This window comes from Manacus vitellinus, unplaced genomic scaffold, assembly GCF_001715985.3.
Source record: "Manacus vitellinus isolate BGI_N305 unplaced genomic scaffold, ASM171598v3 scaffold_51_pilon, whole genome shotgun sequence".
Classification (NCBI taxonomy): domain Eukaryota; kingdom Metazoa; phylum Chordata; class Aves; order Passeriformes; family Pipridae; genus Manacus; species Manacus vitellinus.
This window is the reverse complement of record NW_021940620.1, coordinates 1430288-1451832: the sequence shown is the minus strand read 5'-3', so window position 1 is coordinate 1451832 and position 21545 is coordinate 1430288. Positions and strand designations below refer to the sequence as shown.

At 41.5% G+C, this 21545-nt stretch overlaps 1 protein-coding gene across 1 annotated transcript in view; it reads right to left on the bottom strand.

Moving 5' to 3' along the window:
• Positions 1-21545, bottom strand: part of RAPGEF6 (Rap guanine nucleotide exchange factor 6) — a 115134-nt gene that overhangs the window by 81057 nt on the left and 12532 nt on the right. The window contains exons 4-6 of the mRNA XM_029962944.1: positions 9000-9070; positions 8327-8383; positions 7329-7412 (exon numbers count right to left, since the gene is read on the bottom strand). Coding sequence (XP_029818804.1) covers positions 7329-7412; positions 8327-8383; positions 9000-9070 — 212 coding nt within the window. The remainder of the gene's footprint in view (positions 1-7328; positions 7413-8326; positions 8384-8999; positions 9071-21545) is intronic.

The window sequence follows — 21545 nt, the reverse complement described above, 5'->3', positions numbered from 1 at the left end:
TGTAACAACAGTTTATCAAACTCCTCGAGGTTGAGGAAGGGTTGTTTTCCTTTTTGTTTTGCTTTACATAAACACATTCCTGAAATTCAGCAACTGTCCAGCTCCCCTCTGCTCTCCTTGCAGCATTTGCTAATTAAGTAATGGCAGTAAACACTAAGGAGGAAGAGAAGAGTGCTTGGAACAAAGGTCACACTCTTGGCACCATCATTTCTGCTCCATCAGGCACTTTACAACAACCAAACACTCGGAAAAGGATTAAGTTCCAAAGACAAAACCCACCCTGCTAATCCTAAACTACTCACATTAACAAGTCAATAGGTCAAGTTTAATTATTTCCTGGAGCACATCATGGATGGTTTATCGATTATTCCTCAGCAGAGCTCCTTCCAAAGGAGGAGGTAGCATATGGTTTCTCCCCAGCTATAACCACCACTATGTCTTAAAAATACCCATTTTTAACATTCTTAATTAACATATGCAACGTGTTTTAGAAACATAGATTTTAACATTCTTAATGACTTATTCCATATTTTTCTCTGGAATACAAATGTTTAGCTTCTCTATTAGTTAAGAGGTTTGCTGACATCAATAGACTTCACTAATCTGCCAGTTATAATCCAGGCCTCAGAAAAATGTTCATTCCCAATTAATTGGAAATGGAAAGGATTCAGTTGAACAAAGCTTTGCAAGGGGAGGAGATAAAACCCATTTGGGAAACAAGAGTAAACATGGACTTTCTGTGACAACAAATTACTTGGAGGTTTTCAGTCAGCCACTGAAGACCCACCCAAACCTAAAATATGCTGGTTTTCAAAGGTGAGGGCTCTGGAAAGTACATCTAATTCTGGAAGAGGTGGGGCAATCTTATTTTTTAGTACTAAAAGACCACTTCCCAGGGCCAGCTTTGCACCCTGGGCAGGTTGGATCTGAGCAGCCCATTCCAGCTGGGCTTCTGCACCTCTGCTTACAAACCATCACAGCACCCTTCCCAACCACATCCCTAAACACCAAGTCCTCTTGATGTCACATGGCAAGACAAACAAAAAAAAAAAATGAGGAAAGCCTCATTAAGGTACAGCATGTTACACTCACTTCAGTGCTTTCAAGCAGAGAGCAGGAAAAATAATCCAATTAAAAATTTAAATTAATACTGAAAGTGTGAGAAAACATGAAACTAATGTAAATTAAGCTCTACTTACAATAAAAACTATGTCAAAGGGCATACTACCACTGGTATAACTGTTAAAATTTTAAATGATCCAATTAATTTAATCGGTATTGTTAAAATATGTGTGATTTAAATAAGTCTTAAATTTAACATCATTATTCTATAGCCTCCCACTGCTGCAAGCCCAGAAAAAGTCAGTACTATAAAACTACATCACAATTTTTTTTTATTTATAATTTTATTATACACTCCTGCAACTTAATATTCATCTATTACATCTGCATCATTAATTTTCAGCCATTCGCTCACTGCCCTGCAACACTGTCATGGGGAAAAAATGTCTTCTACATACCAAAGGCAGCTTTGTTTATCCTTGATTTATGGATGCCTCATTTGCAAGAAACCTTGTTTTCCTCCTGATTCACCACCACTCATAATTAAAAATGCTTAAGCAGTTGCATCATGTGAGAAAGGAATGTAAGTTAAACTGGCATGATATCCTATAGCAACCACTAATGGGTGTCCATGCCATGGGATCAGACTGGAGCTGTTATAACAACCCTTACTTTTACTGAGCAAACTATTTAGAGAAGCCTCCAATGTAACATTATTTTAAACATAATAAAGCAGCTCTTTAAACAGGATGTGCACAAGCACTTACAAGCTTTCTGAACACAAATGTTTAAAAATTCTTCATATCCAGCTGTTGGACAACCTGAGTATCTGGTGCTGAAATACACCTGGAATTTCAAGACTGACAAATTTAAGCAATAGTTGTCACATTTTACTTGAACATTTCTTGATATCAATATGCTCAAGTTATCCAATACTGATAGTTTCTCATTCTGCATTACTCAGAATACAGTACATACATTAAAGGTAAAAACACAGCCTGTCCTGAAGAGCTTTCAGCCTACAAACAGATGGAGACTGAGACTGAATGTCTTATTACTTGCCTCAACACTAATTAGCAGGCATCTTCAAATTTACAATATTCTGCTACATCCTGAAACAATATTTTCAGATATTTTGGGCGTCAAAGCCTTCAGTGGCAGGATGTCAGGTATTTTACATTCTGTTCTGTACTTTCCAGGAACTACAAAATCATAACATTATCCTGGCTGTGTAAGTTGGTGTCAATAAAAGAGTTATCTGTGATTACCTGCAGGAGCTTTACCTGCAGGAACACCCAGCACTGGGCCAGGATCCTGAAATACCAGTTTATCAACAGAATAAGCAAAGGGGTTGCAGATGTTTTGTTCTTATGAATACACAGGTCTCTGAAAACTGCCTGTCAGGCTGCTTTTAGAAACAGAAAGATGAAGACAAATTGTACTTTTTGCCACTGCAAAGCAAACCCCATGACCTTGCTCATCCAGTAATCTGGATGGATTTCTTCAATGCAAGAACATTTTCCAGGCAAGTGCAAAACCTGGGCCTGGAAGAGACGAGTTGCATAAGGAATGGGAGGCAGGGTTTTCATTATGTGCTCTGGAAGTCCTGAGCTTTTCAAAGTAACTTCATTAGAAAAAATATTATAACACTTAACTCCATCAGAAAATGGTTTAAAGGAAACCTGACACCACAAGATACATGGCTGAATGCAAAATACCCTTTTCAATTAATGCTCAGTCATCAAAACCCATTTCTGCATTAGCTCTTAATAACAACATCTAGCAGGTTTATCTCTCAAGCCGGCTGAAGTTTTAATTGGAAATTATTTTGGAGGTTGTGTAACATACTACTCAATTTGCAGGCTCCAAGCTCAAGATCTCTGTACTAATTACTTTATACTCTGCACACAGTGACACTTTGAGGAAGCCAGTGGCTCACCTACCACTTTCTCTGAAGCTTTCCAGCTATTCCAGGCCATGGGATTAGACAGCCTTAGTAAAACTGTATTTTAGTTATAAACAAATCATACACGACCCTTTGCTTCCAACTTCATTTCTCTTGGACTTTTTTTTAGTTTAGCCAGTAAAAAATTTTCTGTGGCACAATCAGCATCCCCTGCAGTCCATAAAACCCCTAAAGGGCAGCTTTTGTAAGGAACTATGAACAGAGCAAAAGGAAGTTACTGGTCGGGTTGGAAATAACAGACAAGATTATTTGGTCATGTCGTTGTGCCAAGTCTGAACACAGTCTTTCTTCACTCTTTTGGTTTTCTTAGAAGACTGTTCCATGTCAAGAAAGATGCACTCCTAGTTTGCTACACCTTCCCAGCCCTTACTCCAGGTCAGCACCTCCAGCACAAGGAGCTGAACTTTGGAGACCAGGACACTCAGCCTCTCACCAGTGCCCTGCCTCTTCTCAGCCACATTCCCTTCTCCCTCAGAGAATTTTCATCCCAGCACTAGCACTGCCAGAAGAATTTCAATACTAACAACTCCCCCTGAATTAATTAGTTTTACAAATACATTTATTGGTAGCATTCCCAAGTTGTTGGTTCACTTACTGGCTGTGAGGCAACGCTACAAGTCACAGCCACCACTTAACAGAAACACCCAGGGAAAACATCACCTCATCCAGAGCCACAAATGCACTGAATAACCACTGCTTTGATCCTTTGCTGAATATAAAATCTATCAGTCTTGATAAGCACAGGGATGGAAGCCTCAAGCTGCCTTCATGAGAGCAGAAAAATAATCCACAACAGTTAGCTGAGAAGAGCTTTCCAGTGTGAAGCAAACAGAGAATATCATCCTGAGACCTCTGCAATTTTTAAATTTCTTATTCTGTGACTGTAAATCACAATTCAGAACCTTATGGGCAACTGCCAGTTTGTCAGATATTAAGTTTACTGTATGACAGCAGTGGACTGGCACACCTGGGTTTAGACCTGGGGAGCTGAGGGAGGAAAAGCACTATCCACACTACAGCCACTGGACTGGGATTGACACAGAACAGATTCAAACATTACTAACAGTCACAGCAAGTTTCAAAATACAGCAAAATATTGTTATTTGCAAATATTTGCACAAAACAAACTAAAACAATTTCAACCCAAGCCGCTGTTCACGATGATAAACTGGGAGTTCCTCTTTCAGTATGACAATTTTCTTGATCTAAGCATTTGTGTCTTCTCCTTTTATTAAAGAAAAGAAAGAGAACTGGCTTATTGAGTCACTGATGCATCTCCAGCACTTGTGAACAGATACCACAACACAGCCATGAGGTCACTTGGAATAAAGGAAGTGTTTAGGGAGTGTCCTACTCTCTACATGAATAGGACAATGATTCCAATTTTCTCCACTTGTGAGATTTTGGAAGGGCTTAGAAAAGAGAGTATTTGTTTTTAGTAAGACTACATCTTGAATGTTTCAAGAGTTTGTGTTTTTCCCTTGGAGGTTCAATTCTCCCAGCTGTAGGAGGCTGTCAGCCACATAATTGGTTTCAGAAGTTCCTCCAGGCCCTTGATGTATCTCCTATGGCTAATCTTGCTGTGAGTAATCTCCTTCAAATATCCTGTTCACATGAATTATCTTCATTAACAAGCAAGGTTAACACAAAACCTCTTTGACTTGCTGACACGGTTTTCCTTCCATGAATCCATCAATCCTGTTCTTTTATTCCAGCCACCTCTTTCTTGTTAGAGGCAAATTCTTGTCCTCCCATGCCCAATCTATTGACAAATCCATTCTCCAGGCAACAGGGCAATCAAGGTTATGCCATCTTTGTACCTGGTATTACTGACTGATCTGCTTCTTACCTTAAAAACCTTACAGGGCTTTTCTCATCATGAGCATCAGTGTCAGCATGTTGAATAGATTTACTGTACCTGGGTGCAAGATTTACTCCTCCACTTTTTAAACCAACTTCTGAACTACAACTTGAATACAAATTCATCCAAGGCAATGAAAAAGCCCTTCTCAAGCACAGAGAGCCCAGAGTTCTTCAAACACAAAGTGTTTGTCAAATGTTCCAGAGGACAAATATGAAGTTGAAATCAGCAACAGGACAAAGAGGAAACTGGGGAGTGGGGGTGTTATGAAGTACACAAACTGAGTTTCAAACCAGAATCCATTTGCTGCCTAGGATCTGCCTCCATCCATCCAGTTCTTCCAGAATGGCAATTATTCAAACCTGGCTCTTAACCTTTTCAGAGCTCTAGGAGGTCTCCAGATTAAAGCCTAAATTCTCACCATCAGTAGTTATCACCTTCCTCCCATTAAGGATTCTATTTTGGTCCTCATTCATTTACCCCCTGGCCATCTCAAAGCCATCACAGTCTCCTGCATCACTCCTGTGCAGAACACACCCATCTCCAACCTCTGCTCACAAGCAGACACATTTATACCATATTTAACAAGTCAAACGGATGAGCTTTATCTGATGCCAGTGTCTGGGCAGCACCAATCCTACCAGAAACCCAAGAGGCTGGAGGGATGTCTCCATTCCCTTCAGCAGTCTCAGAACACTTCAAGTGTGGTTTTCTTTTCATTCCCTATGCTTGTCTGCCACTTTCCTACTGTGAAAATTAAAAAGCACAGATAAAGCAGATAAATCCCCCCCAAAATACTCTTCCCTAAAGTTTATTTCACTAGTATCTTACAAGATTATGTGCTCATTAGGCAGAGAGAGCATGGCAGCAAGTTATCTTTGTTTCCTGTGACAAGGAATAGCTCTGGAATACCTGAGGCAATGAGAATTAAGGCAATACTGTGTTTTCTTATAGATATGTATGCAAACCTCCTTTCAGAATGACTCACATGCTCAGGAACTTGGTTGGGGGCAAAAAGCATGACATTAAGCATTAGTTTAAATGTAATGAAAATGCTGCTAATCACAATTATGAAAGAATATTACTAACTTATCTAAGCCACTGTTTCATAGGAAGTTAGCCTGTAAGTGACTGGTGACTCCCTCAACTACAGATGTGATAGATGAGATATTCAGACCAGGGAAAGCAGCTGAAGTTTATTCCACTGTACTGAAGAAAAAAAAAACATCATTCAAATGAAATGGAAGTGATCTGAATACCCTGGATATCCAGCAGGAGTGCATTCCCTTCCTTTCCACGTGATCTCACCACCTACAGGGACAGTACACCCCAGGAACCACGTAAGCTGCAACCTGCCAGCAGCTCCATCTAACAGAACTCTGTGACCCTTTCACCATCTAGCAGCTATTTTTCCTCATTATCCATAATAAAACTAGTTGTAATCTTGTGAATTAGCTATAACAGATCTATTTTGTCTTTTTTTTAAGGCACAAGAAATCTTAATGGTGGTTATAAATTCTAAGTTCGGCAAAGCAATGATTTTAGAGAGGTTTTATGCAAATATCAGCTTGCAATGTCCTCCCTTCTGGTACTCCTGAACTTATCACAGACTCATCATAGTATGGTTTGGGTTGGAAGAAACCTTAAAGCTCCTCTAGTTCCAATCACCAGCCATGGGCAGGGACACCTCCCACTATCCCAGGTTGCTCCAAGCCCTGTCCAACCTGGCCTTAAACACTTCCAGGGATGGGGCAGCCACAGATTCTTCTGGACAACTTCACTCCAGGAACTTCAGTCACTCAAGGAGCATTAAGAGTTTAACATCCAGCCTATAGCTAACAGAGAACTCAGCTGAAAAATGAAGTCCTGAACGTTCTTATCAGTGCTCACCATGGAATTCAAGCCTATGGAAATGTACTGGAGCTGGAGTTGGCATTAAGGCTGTTAACACGGGCAGCTCATGCTGAGTCAAGTGAAAGACAGAGAAATAAAATTTCTGAGTGATGCACAAGGTCAAGCAGAGTATTACTCTGGGTACTCAGGGTATTACTTGAGCAAGTCCAGCTCAAGTCAAATAATGTGCTCCAGTGAAAGCATTTCCCAACGTTCCCTGTGCCTCAGCCCCGAGGTGCACTCAGACTCCTGGCATATGCTCTCCCTAACCAGTGCTGCTGGGCTCTTCTTGCTTCACAGAAAAATCATACATGCCATTAAACACAGCCTCCAGTCAAAGGGCAGAAGCCATGTGATCTGCAGTCATTTCTGACACAGGAAACTCTAAAAACAGTCACACAGCAGCAATTATTCTAAGAGCCACTACTGAACTTTAGAAAAACAAAATAATGAAAAAAATATTGTTAAAAATTTACAGTAACACCAACATATAGAATGCACACACACACACCTTGCCTTATCTTAAATAATAAGAACTTCACATACCTGCAAGGTGGTAAAAACATGGAATCCTTCATGAGCACAGATCCAGAAAGTAGGATATACCAGCATCTTGCAATAGTTTCTGAGCTGTAAGAAAAGAAATCATTGATATCTACTTTCTTCTCACAACACCTCAGAAATATATTATCCAAAATATCACTGTAGTAAAATACTGATTTACCCCGTAGCAGTTTGATAGGTAAGAACCTGAGCACTTGAACTGGATGCTACCAAGATGTTTTTTTAAAACATCTACATCCAGAATGTTTCTTGTACTTTACAATTTGACATTTAAGTCAGTTTAAAATTTTATTTTATTAAAATGGAGTTATTAATTTTCAATGAAAACATTTTATTCCAGTGAAAGTATACATAAAGCTAGAAATACAGGACAGCCCACAATTCCTAAACACACATACAGACTTGGCACTGGAGCAGGTGTGTGTCACACAGACCCACCACCCCAAATAGCAGGTGGTGTCTCATTTAGACTCAGGTGTGCTGGAAGCTGTGCCTTATACAGAAAGCTAGGATTAGCTGTGAGAGGGTAAATATACCACAAGCAATGCTAAAATACAAGGAAAACAAAAATATATTTGCCTCCCAGTAGGAACCCAAAGAGAACTCTGAGCTCAAATCCTAATTCTTGCAACTTAGAGGTGGTGCTGGAGCTCCATCCCTCTCCCGTGCAGGATGCAGGCAGTGCCAGCTCCAGGGACACAGTGCCACCTACTGAGTGTCACCACGGCTCCCACCAGCTTGGGGGGGACCCTGCCTGTGCCTTCCTGGTGCCACAGTCACACACAGACACCTCATGGGCACCCCTCAGATGCCAACACTGCTCCTACAAACACCTCCTGCCAAAGCTTTTATCCAAGCTGAAATGCTGTAAAGGCTTTTATTAGCAATGGCTGAAAAAGCAAATCATGTATTAAAACATGCAAAACAGGGCTTCTGCTCACACTTCTGCTGAAGAACTCCAACAAGTGCTGTGTACTCACCAAAAGAGGACTTGGTTGCCCTTGTACCTCTCATAGCGGGCACTCGATGACATTATTCTGAGGGAGGAGGAAGAGAAGTTTAATTTCAATTTTACTCCCCAAAGATCATGAGCCATTAATCACCATATTTCAGTAGAACCACTTTAAAGCTCTAAGACCTCGAATTCAACAATTTTTTTTGTCCTAAAGAAAAGATGTGCTTAACCAGAAAATTCAAATTATTACGGTGTTCTTCATTATCCAAACAGATAATATACAGCATGTTCTCTAAGTGTTTAAATCACTCCCACACACTGGAATTACCCATAGCAACAGAGCTGAAGGAACTAAAATACTTCCAACGCACTTTTTATGCTTTGTTGGCCTTCCATTTTATGGATTCTGAGATCATCCGAATGTCTGAAGCATTAAAAAGCTTTTGTAATCAGGAGTTAAGAGAGGGCACTGTCTGCACAGTCCTTTGTAGGCAAATGGCAGTAAGCTCTGCCTTCCTTCTTAGAAAGGCTAATTAGTTTGGATTCCATGCCATGTTACTGCAGTGACTGCACTCAGCAATGGGCTTGGCCAATGCTCTGCCACCTCCCAGTGCAGGCAGACAAAAGCTCTGCTCATCTCCACAAAAATAAAGTCAGAGATACACAGTGCTAAACAACTCTAGCTGTGGAGTACTCACCTCAGCTGATGCTCCCTGAAATGCGAGAGTATGTCCAGTCCATGAAGGAAAGAATAGATAGTGTTTAAGTCCTAAAGAGAGAGAAAAAAAGAACAAACATGACCAACTTCATTCACAGCATCTAATCACTCAGCATTACTTTTCAGGTTCTGCAGTAAGTTACACAGACCTATGAGACATAATTCTAGAGACAGGTGAGGGAACACACAGACTTGAAGAACCCTGTCCACACTCAAGCTGTGAAAGTGAAAAGAGTGAAATCCAACTGATGCATAAACACTCACCTGAAAAAAAAAAGATTTATTAAAAATATCTCTGAAAATATTTACATGACTGGAAACAGCAGCAAACAACACGTGGAATAAGCCAAAAGGGGCAGTCCTGTTCATCCAAGGACAAAAACTGTTGAAACCTTTTAACACCTCTTCAAAGAGGGAATTTTGCAAAATTAATTTCCTAGTGGCAAAGAACCCCAGCAAAAACCTATACCATGCAGTGTAGCCACCATGTACAATGCAGAGAACCACGGTACCTTTTCATCCTACTGCCTCTTACTCAGCCCAATCCCTGTCCAAAGGGCAGCATCGTAAATTACTCCAAAATACTGTTTAGCAAACAAGAAGACAATGAAGTTTTAGAGGTCTCCCACCTCCTGCCACCATGACTGAGCATCACATCAGTGCCATCCAGCACCAACCACAGAAACAAAAATATTAAACCACGAAGATTATTTCACTTTAAAAACAGGGCTTTACATAGAAGCTGCAATTAGGAGATACAGCTGTTTAAACTTCTCACTAGACAGAATCGTCCTCAGTCACAGAAATATCTGTGCTGATGGTGCAGACCACATGCTGGGGAACAGCTCACTGGGGCCATTCATCACCCAATTTACTGTCCTGAACAGGTGGGCTGGGAGCGTCCAACACACGCACAACACAATCATTATGCACCACAGAGCAGCCTCTCCAGCCTGGCCTTGGAAAGTATGTTCTGAATTTTCAAGTGCTGCATTTATCCAGTGTTTACAAAAGATAAATCAATATGAACGCTGGCCTCAGAATTTACAATGGATTTACTTCAGAAAAGTTCTTTGGCTTAATAGTCCTTGTTTAGCAATATAACGGATATGGACTGTTATACCAAACGAAAGGTCAGACGTAATTGCAGGCCCTGTAAAACCAATAAAACTCTGATTTATTTTTTTAAATGTCATTACCAAACCCCATGAAAATTAAACAGAAGGCCTGAATGTGTAACACATTTATAAAGCACTCATTTCTCACACAGTCCAATCTCATTCTAATCCTCCGACTCTGAGTTGCCACAAACTTGATTTTATTAGTGAAATCTGGGAACACCAGCTATGAATCAGACTCCAAACACACCACAGCTTGTCAGAGGTGGGCACTTGGCAGCCAAAGGGTCATTTCAGGTGTCCCACCAGCTCCATTACTGAGCTTTCCCTGTTTCCAAGCAGGGAACTGCCTCACCTTCCCCACCTGAAAGCATCAGACCATACACTAGTAGTTAATAAAACTTAGGAGTTATAGACTCTGTGGAAGAACTGAAATAAAACCCCTGTGTCCCACATTCTTCCTCCTCCACCTGGAGGTCCCCCTCTCCCAGGCCAAAAGAAGGATACTCACAAGTCCTGTTGAAGTTGGGCAGTCAGGAAGGAATCAGTATTTGGTATTAAAATTAAAGCTGAATTTTTCAGTCCTCATAACTCATTATGCCTATATAAGTTTTCCAGTATTTTTTTTTACATAACAGAGATTAGGATATAACAGAAGGTCTTTAAAATATATTTTAGATAAGCAGTTCTGTAGTCATGAGTCACAGAAAACTGTAAGCAGAACAAAAGCTTATGTTCATGTCTAATCACAAAGTTTTTAAATTGTACATATGAAAAATGACCACATCCTGACTTTAGAATTATTCTCTGGAACTCCCTAAAACACAGTGCCAGCACTGGGCATGGGCACTCCACCTGCAGACACAGGAGGGCTGTACTGACCCACTGAGGAGCTTGATGAATAAACAGTTGGTAAATGAAAGAGATAAACATTTGCTTAAAGGGATTCATGTCTGGAAAGCATCCCACGGCTCTGACTTTGGCTGTCGAGACGAGCAGCAGCAGAGAGAGCAGCTGAGCCAGAGCACAGCAAAGGAGAGGCAAAGGTTCCTATTCCCTCAGCCAGCAGAAGGCATTTAACTCACACTATCGGCTGTTACTGCTCTAACCTTGACAAATGTAATAAACCCCATCCTGGTCACTGCCCAGCCAGGGGACACGTCAACAAGCCAAGCACACTGGCTACTCATGCAGCAGTTTCTGTAAGTGTTTTTAAACCAGGATCTGTAAAACTTTCCCTAAAAATAACTGACTCTTCAAGCGAGCCCCTCTCCTAGTTGTGCAGAGCAGGTGATTTTGGGTGCCCCTGAGCACAAGAGCTAAGTCAGTAATCCCCTGGGAAGGGCTGCAAAATGCCTCTTTACACCAGAGCATCAAACATACCCATCCAAAATATTTTACATGTCTCAGTGAAGTAATTTGCTTGTTTAAATAGATACAGCCAGGTAGAATTCCTTCTCTCCCTCACAAGCCACTTCAAAGTCCGACAAGGGAGGGTACAGTACATATGGTGTATATATATCCCAGTTTTTCCCAATAAAATGAAAATTTCCTATCAGTTATACTTTGTGAAGTTTTCTCCATTACTCCCTCAGAACAAGTGCTTATAGTAGCACTGAAATTATGTTTGACATGCTACATTTAGAGTCTCATTCTGCATTTTTGCCAGCGAGGAACATCAATTAATAGGAGGGTGGCTGGCGATGGGCAGGGGCTGTGGCCACCTCGTGGACAGAGGCTGCACCACGCTCCCAGAAACCCTCCTCCACCAGAGCTGCAAGCATTCATTTCTCTAACTCGAGGTTTGTAACAGCTCCTAATCCTATTTTCGGTCTCAGTTTTAAAAAGGGATTTCTGTCCCCGCCGCAGTTATAAACAGCAGACAAGCACATAACCACAGTGCAAAGGGCAGAGATCAGTTTCACAGATACGTTTGGATACCCACTATGAAAAATGCTATTAAAGGACGATGCCAAAGGGCAACAATCAGCGTCACAACAGCAGAACACAAAGCACTTGCTGGAATTTTATAGCCCCTTTCCATATCCTTCCTTATAATCTCTTTACTTCCATCAAAACCCAACTGAAACATGCTTATTGATGAAAAGCAATTTCTCCACATGCTCTAAACTAAGGACCAAGGTCAGTATGATTTTATTTTGTAATCTTTCTTTTCAGAGCTTTTCATCACCTGAAACAATACCTGAAAGTAAAGCACAAGATCTACCTGCAAATGCTGTGCCCACACTGATTCTTCAATCTTTGACAGAAAACTACCTTGACTCGGTTATTTACGGAGAAATTCGCATTTTCTATCCAAATAGCTAAAACTGCAGCTACAGAGACTCAAGGGAAAGTAGGGAACTGTGCAAAGAGTAGAGGGGACGGGGCAGTTGTTAATCTTGCTCGAAGGGAGATTTTCTAACTACAGAGAGGAAACAAGAACACTGTGACCACAGTGATTCTGCACCGAGCTGCCCGGGACGGCTGATTGCCTTTGCCTCCAGTTCTCACAGCACAGAGTTCATGAGCAGACACATTTAAAAAGCAGAGGACATCTGAGTCTTCAAACTCCTCCTGTGACAGAACACACTGTATAAGCCAGCCTGTGTTTCAGCAGCAGTGCAGAAACCAAGGGATGGCTCTGGGACGGCACCGTTATCTCCAAACGTGGCACGAGGGAAGTGTGGCCACCAGCAGCCTCAGCACCAGCTTTTATCATCCCCAACACACACATCCTTCTGGCAAAAAGCTTAACCAGCTGCTAAACCAAAGGTGGTGTAAAAACACAGAGATTTTAGTAACGACATCATGTTATCTAAATATATATTCTTTTATGATAACATACTCATCCCAATATAGTTCACAGTGAGCCACCTGAACACCCAGACCACTTCTCATTTTCCCTCCCAGATGCTAACTCATAGCAGTACCACAAGATGGGAAAATAAAAGAAGCCCCAGTAGCATCAACTCATCACACAAAAGCAAACCAGCTAACTACCACCATCCCCCATTTATCCCAAAACACTTAATTTGCTACTATTTTTTACAAGGATAGTGAAATATTAATTTCTTAGTTGTTAAGATGTAACTTTTTAAAATAAAGAAATAAGCACAGTCAGCCAAAAAAGTCATCACGAGAATATAATCCAGCCTCAAAGCTGCTGGGGGAAGTGGTGGTCATCCTTAGTTTCTTTATCAGCAGCTTTTTAAAGTATGACCAAGATCTGGACAGATCTGGACAGGACCAAGATGCTTCTGAACAAGCACCATAGTGCAGAAGCACAAGTGATGAGCAAAATTTGTGAGTTTGTATCACTTCCTTATGCTTCACTCTCTTCTCTCCCAATTCCTCACCTTTAATCCAAGAGGCAGCTTTACAAAGCTCAGAATTAGGACTCTGATGGAACAATGGTGGTTGTGAACATGGAGTTCTGACCACAAAGTTTTCCAACCAACAACAGCTCCTGTCAGCACAACGGTAATTCACATGAGTTGCATCCATAAAGCTGTAAGTCCACAATAAGGTCCAAGACAAATTCCCCTGCAGTGTTAAAAGGGGGCAAAAAGCAGTGTGATGCTCTGGAAAAAAGACAGAATGACTGCATCACAAACAGCTTTGCCCTCGATAAACACAAACCAAAAAACTAATGCTTTACTTGATAAGACCCCAGCCAGGTGTTCCAGCAACACATTATTATGTTAAAACACTAAACAGGAAATCTGGTCTATTTCTAAGGAAAATAAATTGTTCTGAAATGACCTCATAGTAGCACATTCTGATAAATCTCACAGAGGCAACCTCAGCAATTGCACTGAGGTATCGGGGACGCTGAGGAAGCCATAAATCCCCACGGACTCCTTCAGCACTGCCTGTCACATTGTGTCCTTCGTGCCGTGGGGAGAGGCAGCCCAGTCCCCAGACAGCTGCATCCAGCCCTGGCCAGGACTGTGGGACAGCTGCTCCCTGCAGAGGGGCCAGGACTCAGGGATGCTCCCAGATCCCACGTCCCAGTGAGCCATCCCGGATCCACCCTGAGCCTGAAACCAGGGGGCTCAAAGAGCACAGACTGGCAGGTATTATTCAGTCCAGAGTTTTGCTCAGGGAATAAGAAAAGAGCAGAAACCTGCACCACAGCACCACTTCAAAGCCACAGTTCAAACCAGCTGCGTCAGCAAGTTCCAGAGCGATTGCTCTCACATGCAAACCTGTCCCAGGGAGCTGCACAAAACCTGTCTCTCAATCCACCCCAAACACATTAAATTCCTGTTGCAAGAGCAGATGCTTGGCTCACTCGAGGCTCCCCACGCCCAGCCCACGTGGGCTGCCAAGCCACCCAGGATTCCCTGGGTCACACACAGGAACTGCTCCTACAGAAGCACAAAGGACTCTGCATCCGTACCCTTCCCGAGGTAGAGCAGTTGCCAGGATGCATATTTTATAGGCTTCAGAGCAAACAAAAAATGTTAGTATCTTCTAAAGATCTGCTACAGATTCAGCCACATCACAGACAATATACTTTAAAAGAAGCAGACACACATTTCTGCCTTTGAAACAACAGTTAAGCCATATGGTAACAGCTTCCCAAATTCCACTGCCGTTCAAAATACCATGGGGTAGGAAACCTTCCAGGGAAGGAAGCCACACTGAAAGCTGCCACAGCCTCCCTGTTTGTATGTTAGAGAGCTGCTTCTTCCTCTTCCATGCTCTGAGCAGAAAGAGGGCTGGAAACAAACTCCACCAGAACCAAGAACTCACTTGGTATCAGGAGTTTTAACTCCTGCATTTTAACAGGCTCCTGGACAGTGTCTGAATTTGTCTGTATTAAAGTTGTTCTTTAAAGGTGCCTAGATTTCAGCAAAGCAAACAGAGGTGATTCTTGGGGCACAGGTTGTGCAAGCTGTAAGTGGGAGGCTCTCCTCCAGCCCGCTGCCATTACTCGCTTCTCAGTGATTCAGCAGGTTCTTCATACAGATTGAATGCAGCTTTTATTGGGAATTCTGTCAGGCTCAATAAAGACTTTGTCACCCTTGGGGAGTGTAGCAGAAGAGAGGAAATGTTACTCAGCACAGTTTATGGTTTTCATTGCTTCCCTTCCTGTTGCTTCATCGAAGGCTGGAATCTGCGCCTTGTTTCCTTTAGTCTCTGTTTAAGGCCAATTGTAAAAATAGTACTCCCAAATTCTTTCCTGATACTGTAATACCAGAAATAAAAATACAGAAAAACACGCTGAAGTTCTCTGACCCACGTTTTACACATTCAGATATTCAGATACCTACACAGCAAATTCACCAACCACAGGGATGCTGGTTCATGAAACCCCCCCTACACACCCCAAGCCAAGTGATACACACACCCCCTCAGCCACCCCAAAACTTGTGGGAGGAGCAGCAAAATACATCTAAACATGTGTAGCAGGATATACAGTCCCTAAACTAAAAGGAAGTTCATGAGATGAACTAGACAGCAAGTCCTCTTTCTTATTTACTCTCCCTGTACAGTGGCATAAACATTTGACTTCAATAAAAATGCAAGTGATGCAAAAGAACATCAGCTCAGGGCTCCTCTACTTAGAGTCACAGTTCCCTTTAAAGTAGCCTCCTATTTAGCTGGATGCCATTTAAAAAATAAAACTAAAAAATAAATATGAGCACTGAGGCACTATTAGGGAAGAGAAAGGATGGATTAGTCAGTCAGATGAATGAAAATGCTCTCAAAAGATTTTAACAAAGTACCTTACAGAGAACAACATAGTTTAAGCAGCACTCAGAAGGAATGGAGCCACTCCATCCCATGTAGGGAATTCCACCAATTCAAAAAGCCTAATTAAAGAACCTTTCACAGAACACACCAGCAAACTCTTGCATGATCTTAAATCACTGCCTGAGACTGCACCCAGTAACATTTGTATAAAATAAACCAGTTCAGCTACTTCAGAGCCATATTCCATTATTCAGAAAAAACAGTACATATTCCATAAAGAGGTTGAACAGCTTCAAATGACCAAGAACTTGAATTCTTAGATTTATAGTCTTTCATATGTCCACAACCTCCTGGTGCCTATGTCCATTAGCCAACTATGGATCACACCATGACCATGATACAGGGCTCCTCCCTAAGCTCTAAACTTTACATTTACTCATACAGATCACAGACACTGGTTTTTCCAAATGAGGAAATGTCAGTCTGGTTATTATACAGGAGAAAAGAGAGAAAAAGGGACTTCATTTTACTCTTTTGTGCATCCAGGAAGTAATTCCAATTGACAGCAGCAGTTAATAACAGTACAGCCACAAACAGGAAACTAAAATCTGGCTTTTGTTTCTGCAGACAGTAAGAAGTAACATTTGCACACTTGGATTTTTATCTTATTTTCTAATATTTCCTCCTCACATGCACATAGGGCTACAGACACAGACTTATAACAATCAAAGTATGCTTAATAAAATTTGGAAAAGCTCAATCTTTAAAAACAGAGACTCTAGAACTACTATGACAGTTTATTGATGGACTGAAAGTACCTCCATTCAGTGGCATTCTTCTAAAAGTAATATTAAAACCCAAAGTCTTTCTGCATGAAAACAAAACAAAAAGTTTCTCTACTCACCAGTCGCTCCCCACACCCAATACAGATAAACACCTTCCACCCCAGAACCCTGGACTATGTTGATATAAGACTTTGGTAGAAAGAAAAACATTTAAAGGAATGAGGGAAGGGAAATTTTGTATTTTTACTGCTGTTCCATCACACGGACTCAGCATTTCTGGGACCCTGACTTCGCCAGAGAAAAAACTTCCTTTGGAAAAGCTGATTTTGCAGAGTGAAATTCCAAGGGCCCTGAACTGGAGAGACAGGAACATCAGATGTCACTGCTTCAAAGCAGGCAGCTTCTGAGGAGTTTTGAATATCTGAAGCACAATTCTGGTCTTATCATGGTTCAGAACAAAAGCAGAGCTATGAAAAAGACTCTTCAAGTAAAATATTACCCTGAAGTTCCCAGACACTCATTACTGAATTTTAAAATATCTTTCAGACTTATATGCTGATGATAGAAAACACCAAAATCAAGCTGACTCAAAATCCCTGAGTTCCTGGAGTTTAACAGGATGAGAAGCTCACAACATCCAAAATTAATCTCTATCAAAGAGCAGGACCTTATAACAAACATTTCTCAGTAACACAGACTGTAAAAGCAGCCTCCTTACCCAGGCTCTTGAAAAATTGCCCAAAATCAGCAAGCAAAACAGGCAATTTCAGGCTTCCAGGACAGTCAACACTTTGCTAGTCACGCTGCTGAACACTTGTCAGAATGACCAACCTCCCACCCAGAGGACAAGCACCCATCAAATAACAATATTTCACCTTGAACTTTTTGGCCATAACTCCAAAAAAATCATCTTGCCTGATTCACAAAGAAACTCCCTGCTCTTTTCAGAGGAAGGTACCAACATCTGAAATTTCCTTTCAAGAAAAGAAGGAATTGTGATAGGAAAGGTCAGAACACTGTAACGTTCAGAAAAAAAGGGTACATTCTTATTAAATTAGAAATTTGGTTCAGAAACCTGGAGCTGAGAGATGAAATCCAAAGGTCAGTTTTCTGCTTATCTGTAATGACAACTTGGGAGTGTGTCTGTGTGGGACTGAGAAATGTTAAACATCCCAGTTGTTACCCACACATGACTTTGCTCTTACTGTAGGAAAGGCTCTAGTTCTTGTGCTCTTTCCTGCCTCTTGGACCAGGAACTGCTGTTTCATGTGTAACACACAAACACTCCGTTGTCAAGAGTTCCACATTCTCATTCTGCTTTGCCCAATGTACCTCTGCAGCAAGTGAATGTTACTGTCGAGGTCCCACACAACAACAGGTATCTCAAGCAAAGAAGGACTGACAGACACAACAATAACACTTGACTGCAGCTTTCTTCCATCATATTGGTTGTCAGAATTTTATACAAATAGATAAGAATATTGTTATTTTTATAATGGCACATTTAGGATTTTGCAGTGTATAATTTCTTATTTCTTTGTGAATTCAAGCAAGCGAAGATCATGTCTGTCTGGAATAAAGTCCTGCTAAATAAATAATACTGAAAGTAAAACAAATGAGATATTTATAAATATTGTAACTTAAGTCACCCACTCAGTATCTAGGTAATGGAGAGGAATACAGCTCTACCAAGTACCTAAAAATGGTTTTAGTGCATCAGTAAAATATTAAGAGAATGATGAGATTATAATTGGAGAATAAAATATCACACAAATGTAAAGTTCTTCTACAATCTTTTTCAATAAAACCACTGCAGGAAAAAAAAAAGAAAAAAAATCAAGCTCCAGCTATTTTATTCCCATAACAGTGTCATTATGAACTATGAAGGAATTCCTGCAGAGGACAGCAGCAACATGTTCACCAGTAATTCCTCCTGCATCCTGGTATTAGGAAAGCACCAGGAAATAGAGTAATCCAGGAAAGTTACTGTATCCACGGGAGGCAACATCCCCTAGAGGACTCCAAGTTATCTCAACTCAGATTCCCACAATTAAGCTCTACCAGTGCCACAAGGGTTAGAACACCCCTCACGTGCTGAGGAAGGGTAACACGCCTGGGTACACCTGTATCCATGGGATGGCAAACACTTCCATCCCTCACCAAACACAAGAGTGACATCAGCAGCTCTTCACATCTTTGCTGGCAGCAAAGAAATCAGCCAGACTGACCTCACTGCAACATCTGAACACAAATCACCACAGCAAAACTCTGACAATTCATGCTCTGCCACTGCCTGAACATCATCTTTTGTGTTTCTCAACCACATCTGTGCCATAAACCACAAAAGAGCTTACAGATCCAAACTGAGGAGTTATATACACACATACATACTGATCTAGCTTGGTTAACAGGTCTCGAGTTTGAAATCAAACCAAATAAATGGCAGAGAGAGATACCTGTGCACTTCCCTATTCATTACACTGATCACTGATGTGTGATGTTACAAAGGGAATAATTCTAATTGAGAAAATTAACAACTTCAGCATTCAGAGGAACAACAAACAAGTGACCAAAATCTTTAGAGGCTACAATTACCTTTGAATACAAACCCAAAACAAGCCCATCTCACCTTTCTCATTCCTAGGAAACCACGATCAACACTAATTTGTAACACAACTCACCAGAGAACCCTCCAGCCTCTCACTCTTCCAGCATTAGCCACCACAGCCTCTATGGAGGTATAACATATCCACTTTTAAGCAAATCAAGGAAGACTTCTGTTTTAAGAGAGCAAGACCACCATTATTCACTGAAGATGGGGGAAAAAAACCCCTCAACCTGTTAATACTAAACCTAATCTAAGCATCAAAGTTGGCTTTATAAGCAGCAATGCAATGCCTTAAATTAAAATGCAGACTTTTGACTCATCAGTTCACAGGGTGATGAAAGGTAAAGTCTGGACCCAGCAGGAGAATGCTGCAATAAATATTACACCACCATGATCTCTGGACAGTCACGCCTGTGAGTACAGACACAGAGAACACACACTCTACACCCCAGCCCCCTCCCCAGGAGGAGCAGAAGGATCCAGTATTACAGTTCAGACATTCTGCACAATAACACTGAAAACTAGATGTCTGCTGTGTGTTCTGTGGAAAAGCTGTGCATTTAGTGTGTCTCAGCCTCTCACTCAGGCAGCTGGCCCACTGCAGGACTTGCCAGGTGCACTCTGTCCCAGTGTCAGAGGAGTGGAAAGCCTGTTATCTAAAGATTCTTGCTTTATTACATAAACATTCACAACTGCAAGAGTTACATAATTATATCTCACATAAAAAAAAAATGGTTGTACAAAACATGTTCAACTGTAGCATGGGAAAAATCAAAGCAATGCCACTCTAAACACTGAAGTCCATGACCTCCAAATTCTACCCAGCCAGATTTGCTGGATTTGAGACCTAAACTCAGTGCAAGGGAGATTCTTGGCTTTTCTTAAAACCGTGGTTGTGCTCAGCTGTGTTACTGTTACTTACAGACCTGTTAACTGCAGGTCTGCTGTTCCCCATAATCCCTCCTTTTAGCTCATGTGTACAGCGGGGGAACAGAACTGAGCAAAGTTTCCTCTCCTGAGCTGTGCAATCCAGCCAAAAAAGGCTCAGGAGTCAGGCTGGTATGGTAGGCTGGCACAGACACGAAGAGAAGAGGTCTTTCCTAATGATCACAGCAGCTGGATGATGCCCCTTTGCCCCTGTACAGGTCAGTTCAGAAGAACCAGAAGACTCTGCCAAGCATCTTGTACGTCCCCTGTGACTTCCATCCCTGGAGGAGTTTGCTGAAGGAAGCCTCACCACCCAACACAAATGGAAGTAATAAATGCATCTGACAGGAGGTCAGCAGCCTAACATAGGACTCCCAGTTTCCTTCCTACTTCAAATGGGAAACAGGAACAGAAACTCCTTCTGCAACAATCAGAAAGAACAATTTTACTCGGCCAAACCAATACAGCCAACCATAGGCTGGACATGCTACAAAGAACCCTGAAAATCAAGTAGCATCAAGTAAATCAGATTCAAGTAGAATACCATCCATGGATAACCCACAATATCTAGTGGCCACTGGCAAGCACAACCCTCTGTGACAGAGTGTAATAAAGCTCCCAAAATTGATGTGTAACAGAAGCAACTCCATCATCTTTCAATGCTAAATCCACAATACAGGTTACAAAGGCAGACCTCACTCTCCAGCTCCTTCACATGCAGATTGCCAAGGTGAAAATCCTTACAACAGCTCTGGAACTCTCTCTTTCTAGGAATTCATTACTTGGCCAAAAGGCCAAATTGTCTATGCCTGCAACACAACACACCACTCCAAGAACTCCCTCCCTCCAGACCAAGAGGGCCAACACTCAAGGTTCATTATTAACCATTCTTTGAAGGACAGACTGCTTAAATGTCAATGCTTTAATCAGGCACAAAAAGATTACAAAGAGAGAATCCCTTAAGGCAGTTATTTTTGTTCTATTTGTCAAGAATTTGCTACACTCTTGACATGCTAGAAGCTAACCAATAATTAGCAGAGCTAAGGAACCTCGAGAAACCAGATGCAGAATGCTAATTTGTGCATGCTTCCCTGAACTCAGGGTATTTCCAAAATACTGTACTGAAATCATCAAAAGAGGAAGAAGGGTGTATCACAGTTTCATCAAACAAAGGAAAACCCTCTATATTTTGAGCCCGAGGCCATTGAAACAAGAAGACCTCCTAGTTTTAGAAACGGTTTGGCAATACCAGCACGAGCAGAACTCTTTTATGGAAAGGTCAGGCCTCTGACAGGGAAGGGCACCAGAGCTCTGGACAGCCTTTATCAAGCTGTTCTCAATACTCTCCTCAATGAAAACTCAATTTTGCATGTGCTTGGCAC